Source organism: Trypanosoma conorhini, assembly GCF_003719485.1.
Source record: "Trypanosoma conorhini strain 025E chromosome Unknown Tco_14.4_contig_00210, whole genome shotgun sequence".
NCBI classification, from domain to species: domain Eukaryota; phylum Euglenozoa; class Kinetoplastea; order Trypanosomatida; family Trypanosomatidae; genus Trypanosoma; species Trypanosoma conorhini.
In genome coordinates this window covers 6,062-15,340 of record NW_021704295.1, presented here as the reverse complement: position 1 = coordinate 15,340, position 9,279 = coordinate 6,062, and the positions used below count along the sequence as shown (strand labels likewise).

Sequence of the window (9,279 nt, the reverse complement as noted above, 5' to 3'; positions counted from 1 at the left end):
GACGTACTTTTGGTATGATTTCGCTTTGTGCCAGTTTCCCACCGTCCCGTACCTTGCGAAGGGAGACGACGACATTTTTATTCGCGTGCCGCAGTTCCTTGCCGACCTGCGCACGCTGCCACTCCGCGGTATTTACTGGGGCAGTTTTTACCATACGCAGCGTCCTATTCCCTTGAGTTTTATTATTGGGTTCGCAAGTACTCTGTCGAGGGACGTTGCGCAGCAGTTTGTCTCCTACAAGCCGCTGCAGCGGCTGGTGCGTCTGCCGTACAGCAGCGAGAGGGAGCCGGAGTTCAGTAGCTTGTACATGGACCACGAGGACATGATGGTGGGGATTGTCCTTCAGAAGGCGGAATATGGAAGCCTGACCTTTGTGAAGGAAAGTAAGTGTAGGTTTCATTACGTGCGTAACGGTCCACGCCTCGCCCCCGTGAGGCAAAGTTCCGTTGTTGTGCACCACATCAACGAAGAGGAATACGCCTCTTTAATGGAGCAGTTCGGGGCGGATACAGCACCTTCTCCCAAGAAATACACACGTTCTGGAAACACTATTGAGTTTGACTGCTGATGCCACGCGCAACTGTCAGCTGAAAGCTCATAGCAGCAATGGAATAAGTTTATTACCGGCGCACGGTAACCTTTTCTCTTGCGCCGGTGCAGGAAACGAGGAAAATGTTAAACCATGGCACGAATTCCGTGGGCGTAGGCAAAGGTAGAATATATATATAATTAAGGCATTGCTCTTTTGTGTTTCTACCTTTATTTTGTTTTGTTTGTTTTAAAAAAGTTTTTTTTAAATTTGGAATTTTTTGTTCAATTTTTCCTTCGTGCGCACTGATTATCCGTTGCTTGCCTGTGTCTTTTTTTTCTGCTGCCTCTGTCGCCGTGGTGTTTGCAGCTTCTCTCCGCCTGCCGCCTCCGCGGCGTTGCTGGCAGTGCGTTGCGTAGGGTGTATGCCGTTGGCCTGGAGCCGCGGTGCGGTGAGCCGTCACGGGCGCGGTGGCTGCTGTGCGTCCGCACGGCGGTGGCCAGTGATGTCGCGTGAGGCACAGCTGCTGGAACTTGACCTGCTGATGACGCCGCGAAGTGTGCGGCATGACTACGGCTTTGTTTCTGAGTGATGGACAAGCAACTTCTCCCTTTTTTGTTGTTGTTTCTGGAATGATGATGCCAAAGGTGAGGCCGGTATGAGTGCTTCTGCATGGAGCGACGCCGGCGGGTTATGGTAACTTGACGGAGCCCTTTTGCTCAGCTCTGTGGGGCCTTGGCGCGCAGGCAGTGGGCTGTGTCTGTTGAGGGCTTTCTTGAGTCTCTGTGCCAATTCCGGGGCTCAGAGGCGCCTTGTGCGGCCCTGCCTACGCAGCGGCCACCCTATAGTGCCCTACGTGAAGGGCCGCGCCGCTGGAGCTTGCGCGTACTTGCGATTGGGTGCCTGTCTCACGAGTACCACGCTGTCTTGCGACGTCTTTGTTTGTTTGTTCGTATGCGGTGGGTATTTTTGTTGGGCGCCAAAGAAAAAAAAACTTTTACGCCCAGCGCCGCAGAGTGTCGGTTTTCTCTGGCGGAGTTGCACCCCATCGGCCCCGCCTGCGTACGCTTCGGCTGTGCTGGTCATGCGCATGCGATGTGGCTGGTGCATCGCCGCCGGCGAAGGAGTCATCGTCTATTGCCGCTCCCGTTGCTGTGCATCCATCGCTGTTTTATGTTTTTCTCGCCCCCTACGCTTAGACCGTTGCGCCACCGGAACTCTCTTCTGCCTCTGTTTCTGTGTGTGTTTGCTTTTTTTTTTCTGGTTGTGTTCTTGTTCGTGTTCGTTGTTGTTTTTTCTTTTCTTTGCGCCATGTTGCGTGCTGCTGTCGTTGTTTTGTCGACGGCGCTGGTGCGTGTGTGTGCGTGTTTGGGCTTCCCTCGCGTGTGCCGAGCCGCGCGCCCCACTCTCCCCGCGTTGCTGTACGACGGCTGGTAGCACACGTTTGAGCCATTGTTATCACAACACACCGCCACCGCACCGCTGCCATGCGTCGGGCCGTCGTGGAGCGCACCGAGCAGGTGCACGTCGGCTTCGGCAAAGTCATCCTCTTCGGCGAGCACTTCGTCGTGTACGGCGCGGAGGCGCTTGTGGCCGGCATCGAGGCGTACACCTCCTGCCGGCTGGAGCTGACGAGGGGGCGGCCGGGCTTCGCGGTGGTGGACAACCGCCCCGCCGTGCCGGGCTACATCGTGGAGAAGGCCGAGGAGCAGCGCCTCGCCCACGGCCTCGTCTTCCGCCACTTGAACATCGACACCACCGTCGACGGCGTCTGCATCCACCTCGGCGGGCCGCTCGTGCCGAGCAGCGGCATTGGCGCCTCCGCCAGCGACGTCGTGTCCCTCTCGCGCGCGCTAAATGAGATGTACCAGCTGGGCTTGAGCGAGGCGGAGGTGAACCAAAGCGCCTTCGTCGGCGAGGGCGGCTACCACGGCACACCGAGCGGGGTGGACAACACGGCCGCGACGTTCGGCGGGCTCATTTCCTACCGCCGCGACCACGGGACGTCGGTCTTCAGCCGTGTCTCGTTTTTGAAGCCGCTGTTTCTGGTGGTGTGCAGCACCGGCATCACGGCAAGCACCACGAAGGTGGTCGCGGAGGTGCGGAAGCTGAAGGAGGAGAAACCCGCGTGGTTCGCCGCACTGCTGGAGCGCTACAACGCGTGCGTGAGGGAGGCCAAGACGGCGATGGAACGCGGGAACACGGTCCGTCTGGGGGAGTTGATGAACGAGAACCACACTCTCTGCCAGGAGCTCACGGTGTCCTGTGCCGAGCTCGACGCCATTGTGAACTTCTGCCGCGAGAACGGCGCACTCGGCGCGAAGATGTCTGGAACAGGCCGTGGCGGGCTTGCCATTGCACTGGCGGCGGACGCGGCGCAAAGCGACCGCATTGCCGACGCCGTGACGCAGCGCTGCCCTGCCGCCAAGTTCGTGTGGAAGTACAGCGTGCTTCCGAAAAGGTCCTCACTGTAGCACGCCTTGTTTTCTCTAGGAGAGGCGTGTTGGGGCTGGTAATGAAGACGGAGTCCTCTCCTCTCGGACTCTGGGACGAACAAAAGGAAGAGGCAAAAATAAAAAAGATTTTGATCTGTGTAGCAGCAGCATCCGCAGGAGACCTCTTTGTTGTTGTTTTTTTTACGGGGGAGGGAAGGGACGGCGGATGCGCCAATGTGCCTCAGGCATTTTTTGGCGGACCATCCGCCACACTGCGTTCACGTCGCTGCATCCTTTTGCCTCTCCTGCGTGCGTTGTGCCGCCGCGCGCGCCTCCTGCGGTTCTCAATTTTCTTCTCTGCCCTCTACTTCCTTCTTCCATGCGCCTTCGCTTTTCTTTTCTTTGCCGCCCCGCACACAAACGCGCGCGGCGTGGGTGCTTGTGCCATTCTTCAGCCGTGTGGATTCGTGGAAATGCAACTCGGGCCGCAGAAACGCACTTTTGCGCGCCCACCCGCGTTGGGCGGGGCGCCCGTCCCCGCGACGGAGTTTAACGCCATTCTCCGCATTCAGAAAATTCGTCAGACGCTCTGCGGCGTGGTCGCCTCGCGGGGCGCCTCGTCTGAGCGGGCCTCGACGCCGCAGCAGGAGGTGCGGGGCCAAAGCCCGGAGGCGCAGGCGCCTGCGCCGCCGGTCTCCGCCGCGGGCCGGTTCCTGCTCTCGTCGCAGCGCCGCGTGGAGGAGCTGATGCGCGAGAACCACCGCCTGGAGCTGCTGTGCGTCTCGCAGGAGGAAACCGTGAGGGAACTTCGTGAGGTGCTTGCGTCGGGCAGGGGGCAGCAGGCTGAGGGCGTCGCGGACGCGTCGGCGAAGCGTGAGCGGTCGCAGCGGCGCAACACGCCATCGCTGAGCCGCAGGAGCCAAGCGGCGCCCCGCGCGTCGGAGTGCGTCGGCGCGGCCGACGCCGCTGGTGCGCCGCAGTCGTCGCCGGTGCCCGGCGGGCTTGTGGAGGCCGTACAGCAACTCGTGGACGCCGCGGCGTGGGTGTTTCCCCGGCTTCTCTCCGACGCCGGTGCCTCCGGCGACGGGGCAGAGAAGGGGCTGGAGACGGCGTGCGCCGTCCTCGGCTTTGTGGCGGATCACCTCGCCGAGTGGGACCGCCTCGCCAGCGAGTCCGCGGAGGTGAGGGCGGCGCACGCGCTTCTCTCGCAAACGCTCCTCAACCTGGAGGCGGAGTCGGTGGAGTGGCGCGCCACAATCCTCGCCGTGGTTCAGAAGCTGCAGGCGACGCAGGCGGAGCAGCGGCGGTGCCTCCAGGAGAAGGACTCGCGCATAGACGCGTTGGGTGCCAGGGCCGACGCCCTCGCCGCTGACGTTGCAGGCGCCGTGGAGGAGCGGGACCGCTGCACGCACCGCTGCGAGGACCTGGAGCGCTCCATCCGCCTCCGCGTGGAGGAGCAGGCGAGCGAGCGTGGGGAAGCGGAGCAGCTGCGGCGCGAGTGTGAGCTGCTGCGCGGCGAGCTGGACTCCCTTCGCGCGTCCGCGCCGAAGGACGCCGTTGCCGCTGCCGGGGTCGCTGCATTTGACGCAGGCGAGCAGCGCACCTGGACGCAGGTGGACGTTGAGGACTTTCAGACGACGATTGCGTGTCTCACGAATGAGCGTGACGCACTGCAGAGCAGGTTCGACGCCCTCACGCACACGCTTGCCGAGGTGAATGGACGTGTGCTGTCGCTAGAGGAGGAGAAGCGCGAACTCTCAGAGCGACTGAGGACGCTGCAGGAGGACGCCGAGCAGAGGGTGCAGGAAATTGCGCAATTGAAACGCGCTGCGGCTGCTGCCGCCGCCGCCTCGTCGCACGAAACTCCAGCAGCTGCGCGCGCTCACTGCCCTGCGGAGGCGCACCGGCGTTGGTTTCTGCAACCGGTTGAGTGCTGCCGGTTTGACGGAGCGGAGTTGTTGACCCCCGTCGTGGACGTCTCCCCTGTTCTCTGCGCCCTGGGCGCCGACGTCTCCGCCTTCGCCGACAGCAACGAGCACGTACGCTCCCCAGGGCTGTTTTTTCACATGGGGAGTGCCATTGCGCAGGACCTTGGGCTTTTTAGAGACTTGCCCTCCACCTCCCTAGACGCGTGGAAGCGGTTCCTGCTACAGCTGCAAACCGGCTTCAGAGACGCCCTCTTCTACACCGCCGACCACGCCGCCGCATGCGCCCAGTTCTTTTACGCACTTTTGCTGCGCTCAGGGATGGTGCCTCACATGGGCCGCGCGGAGTTGCTGGCCGCCGTGACGGCCGCACTCTGCATGCAGTACGGCCACCCAGGTGTCTCAGGCTGCCTTCTCTCCGCGGCGCAGGACCCCGCCGCCGCTGGCGTGCACAGCTGCATCCTCCTACAGCGCCGACGCCTACAGGACCTTGGCGACCTCCTTGCACAGGACCCGTTTCACTTCCTCGACGATGCTCCGGCGACGCACTCGCTGCTCGATGAGGTGAGGGATTTACTTCTTCCGGAGGAGTGCGATGGGCAGTGCAGTGGTGTGATGCGTGCGTGCCTCGGGCTTCTGTCAGCTGGGCCCTTGCAGCTGGAGAGCAGGGCCATGCGCTGCCGGTTTGTGCAACTACTACTGAGGTTGTCGCAGTACGCATTCTGCATGCGGGCGTTTGACGTGCATGAGCGGTGCGCCGAGAAGTGGTTCAGCCTGATGCAGCGGCAGTCGCAGGTCGCCGCTGAACTCGGGATCTACGGCTTCGACGTGCCGCACACCACACCCACCGCCGCAGAGGCGCAGCTGCTGCTGATTGAGTTCACGGTCCTACCGCTCTGTCGCATCGCGGCTCAGGCCTTCCCGTCGCTGCAAGCGTGCGAGGAGGCACTGCGGGCGAACCACGCCACTTGGAGCCTGCGGGCCGCGCAGCACCCCACCGACGGCGTTGCGTTTGAACTGCTTGAGGCTTCGTTGCGTCCCACCAGCGCCTCGCCCGACGTTGAGGGCGCGGCGCGCGATGCCGCGGCCGCCTCCGGCACGGACCCACGCGCTTTGGACGACGCTCGCGTCAGCGCCGCAGTGCGTGTGGCGAGCGGCTCCCTCCTCGTCAACACCTCCTGCTTCCTCGCCTCTCAGAAGGAGATGCTCGCCGCATACGAGGATAACGCCACTCTGCGCCGCCTGCTCGAGGCACTTCTCGCCCCCGTTGAGACCCTCCCCGCACCCCAAGACGTTGCCGCCTGAGCAGGTGTCTTCGTGCGCCCATGCACGTGAAACCGCAGTGTCCTCTGCACACATACAGACACACGTACACGCATTTGCTATTGTGTCCAGCCTTTGCGGGCCTCGGTTACGCCGTTTTGCCGTTGTTGTTGTTGTTTTTTTTGGTTTGTTTCGCGGAGTAGTAGGCATATGGCTTCGTCCTTCTGCCCTGTTCTCCCCCTGCCGCGTGTGTGTAAGCGTATTTGATAGACCTGCGTATGTGTGGGGCTTACATGTGCAGATATTTTTTTTGTTCTCGGCTGCTTCGGCGTTGCATTATCTTCTTTTACGATGACGTCGGATGTCTCCTTGCAGCAGGGAGCGCATAACCCGAAGCAAAATCAGAGCAAAAACAAAAAGAAGAGTATATATATTATATATATATATATAACAACACGGCAGGAGGAGTTCTCCTGTGGCCCTCTTTTATCTGCCGGAGAGCGGAGCAGCGGCGGTGGCGGTGCTTCGTGGATGTTTCCCTCTTCATTACCTCCTCTCCCCCCCTTTTCATGTACTCCCCCGCGCAACTGCAAGGAAGTTTCTGAGGAACCCCCCAAACAAAAATTCATCCAGGCCCCTGCGTCATCTTCCACGGCCTGCCGGGACCACTGAGACGGGCGACGGAGATGTCACTGCTCGAGCTCTGCAGGGACTACGTGGCGACACGGAGCAAGGATTGGGTGCTCGCACGGACGCTTGCCTGCAGCCTCACGGCTCTAGTGCTGGCGCTGGCGTTGTCGCCAGGCCGCCAAGTCGCCAAGGCGATTCATGCACGCAAGGCTCTGGAGCTGTTGGGGCGGCAGCGGCAGCGGCGTCGTAGTTTTGGCATGGATTTGGCTGACCGACCGCGCGTGCCTAGCTACAAGCGATTTCTTTTCCTGCTGCGAATAGCCGTGCCATCCCTGCGCTCACGGGAAAGCGGGACGCTGATGATCATCTCCTCCCTGCTGCTGCTCCACACCTACCTCACCCTACGCATGCTGAAGATGGGGACGCGGCTGAGCAGGACTGTGATTGGCTGCGACCTCGCGGCAATGGCGAAGGGCATCGCGGCTTTCCTGGCGTGGTGCCTCCCCACCGCCCTCACAAACAGTTCTTTGCAGTACTCGCTGGGGATTCTCACGCTGCAGCTTCAATCCAACCTGAGCCGCTACTTCTATCGGAGTTACCTGAACCAGCGAGTATTTTTTCCCCTGGCAGGCTCGCACAGCGTCGAGGAGGTGGATCAGCGCATGACGAAGGACATTGAAGGCTGGTCATTGGCGCTTGCAAAGTTGTACACAAAGCTGATCAAGCCCATGATCGACGTCGGGATCTTTTCTTACAAACTGGCGTCGCTCAGTGGAGCGCGCAGTCCACTGGTGATTGCTGGCTACTACACCGGCTTTGCGGCGGTTGCCTACGCGTGTGCCCCGGATTTTGAGGGCATCGTGAGCGAGCAATTTGCACGGAATGGCGCCCTTGTCACTGCCCACCAGCGTCTCGTTCCATTCGCCGAGGAATATGTCATGACGCAGGGAGAGCACTTTCATCGGTCGCTGATGAGCAGATATCTTGCCTCTATTATAGAGCACGAACAATGGGCCTCCTACGTGCGTGGCGGGTACAGCCTCGTGGAGAGATTTGTTCTACGGTATGGGGCTGTGCTGCTGGGCTCCGCCGTCGGCGCGGCGGCGGTGTTCAACAAGCGCACAGAAGGAATGTGTACCGCGGACCTCATGGCGGTCTTCGTGGAGACCTCGTACCTCGTCAGGAAGCTCTCGCTGTCGATTGGGAGCATTCTGGAGAATCTCAAGAACTGCTTGCGTTTGCAGGCGCTAACAAACCGCGTCTACGAGCTGCAGGAGGGGATCGAGCAGGCGATAGAAGACGGGGCCGGGGCCGGGGCGGGGGAGGTGGTGCGAGGGAGTTATATAGAGTTTGACCGCGTCCCGATTGTGTTGCCGACGAATGAAGTGCTTTGCGAGGAGCTGTCGTTTTACGTGAAGCGGGGCATGAACCTCCTGGTCGTTGGCCCGAACGGCTGCGGGAAGTCCTCGATGGTTCGACTCTTGGGCGAACTCTGGCCGCTGCAAAGCGGCCGTATCATGAAGCCGCGAAGCGACCAGATTTACTACTTGCCGCAGCGGCCGTACATGTCGAGTGGGACCCTGCGGGACCAAATTACGTACCCGCTGAAAGGCAGCGAGGTGCTCGTCGGCGAGTCCACGCTGCTGCACTGCCTCGAGCTGGCCATGCTGGACGACATCTTTGCAAAGCCAAATATCACGTGGGACTCCGCCCTCTCGTGGGCGGGCGACACACTCTCGATGGGCGAAAAACAGAAGCTGGCCATGGCGCGGCTCTTCTTCCATCGCCCGAGCTTCGCCATCCTTGACGAGTGCAGCAGCATGATGGACGTGGAGGTGGAGGAGCGGCTGTACAACGTGTGCCACGAGCTTGGCATCTCCCTCATCACCATCGCCCACCGCCGCTCCGTCTGGAGCCACCACAACTGGATCCTCCGCTTCGACGGCTGCGGCGGGTTTATGTTCTCCCCGGCCAGCTTTGAGGCAGAGGGGGTTGTGGTGCTCACAAAGATCGCCACCGCCTCCGACCCGGCCATGGTGGGGCGGGAGGTGCGGCTCGACTTGTCCCACTACGGCGGGTAGGCGGCCGCCACCGGCCTTGTGCGGGTTCGTTGACCGCCCGCCCCCCGCGGCGCGAAGCGCCCGTCCCCCCGTTGACTCTTTGCGGCGGAGAGGAAAACGCAACGAATACACCGGCTCGTCTCCTGGCGAGCGGCGGCGTCTCTCTGCAGCTGCACGCGTGCTGCGAAGCTGCCGGGCAGACCCACACACGTGCGACGTCGGAGGCGAACGCCGCTCCCCTCCCCGGCGATGGATGCCGCGGTCCCGTCTGACACACCGGGCACCCCCTGCTCGTCACCACGGCGCAGCGGCAGCTCCCCACTCGCCCTGATCATTTCTGCAGCCGCAGGAGACTAACGTGAAGCCACCGAAAAGAGCAAAAAATTGCCCTGCCCCCAGAAGGGGTCATTACAAGCCGACCTCAAATACGGTTTCCC

At 61.5% G+C, this 9,279-nt stretch overlaps 5 protein-coding genes across 5 annotated transcripts in view, besides 3 other annotated features; 4 read left to right on the top strand and 1 right to left on the bottom strand.

Moving 5' to 3' along the window:
- The window catches only part of Tco025E_04212 (UDP-Gal or UDP-GlcNAc-dependent glycosyltransferase), a gene marked incomplete at both ends in the record, with an annotated part of 1,587 nt that extends 1,019 nt beyond the window's left edge, over positions 1-568 (top strand). Inside the window, one exon of the mRNA XM_029371124.1 lies at positions 1-568. This exon is cut by the window's left edge and continues 1,019 nt beyond it. Coding sequence (XP_029228800.1) covers positions 1-568 — 568 coding nt within the window.
- Positions 569-1,751: 1,183 nt separating this feature from the next.
- Positions 1,752-1,833: a sequence feature (A-rich).
- Positions 1,834-2,016: 183 nt separating this feature from the next.
- Tco025E_04211 (mevalonate kinase) lies at positions 2,017-3,003 on the top strand (the record flags this gene model as incomplete). The annotated part of the gene is made up of 1 exon (XM_029371123.1): positions 2,017-3,003. The coding sequence occupies one exon, from the start codon at positions 2,017-2,019 to the stop codon at positions 3,001-3,003; it is 987 nt and encodes a 328-aa protein (XP_029228799.1).
- A 41-nt stretch (positions 3,004-3,044) lies between these two features.
- Tco025E_04210 (3',5'-cyclic-nucleotide phosphodiesterase) lies at positions 3,045-6,194 on the top strand (the record flags this gene model as incomplete). Its single annotated transcript, XM_029371122.1, has 1 exon — positions 3,045-6,194. One exon carries the CDS (start codon positions 3,045-3,047, stop codon positions 6,192-6,194), a length of 3,150 nt encoding a protein of 1,049 aa, XP_029228798.1.
- Positions 6,195-6,307: 113 nt separating this feature from the next.
- Positions 6,308-6,344: a microsatellite.
- Positions 6,345-6,577: 233 nt separating this feature from the next.
- Positions 6,578-6,602: a microsatellite.
- A 236-nt stretch (positions 6,603-6,838) lies between these two features.
- On the top strand, positions 6,839-8,863 carry Tco025E_04209 (glycosomal ABC transporter member 1; the record flags this gene model as incomplete). The annotated part of the gene is made up of 1 exon (XM_029371121.1): positions 6,839-8,863. One exon carries the CDS (start codon positions 6,839-6,841, stop codon positions 8,861-8,863), a length of 2,025 nt encoding a protein of 674 aa, XP_029228797.1.
- Positions 8,864-9,250: 387 nt separating this feature from the next.
- The window catches only part of Tco025E_04208 (uncharacterized protein), a gene marked incomplete at both ends in the record, with an annotated part of 306 nt that continues 277 nt past the window's right edge, over positions 9,251-9,279 (bottom strand). The window contains one exon of the mRNA XM_029371120.1: positions 9,251-9,279. This exon is cut by the window's right edge and continues 277 nt beyond it. Coding sequence (XP_029228796.1) covers positions 9,251-9,279 — 29 coding nt within the window.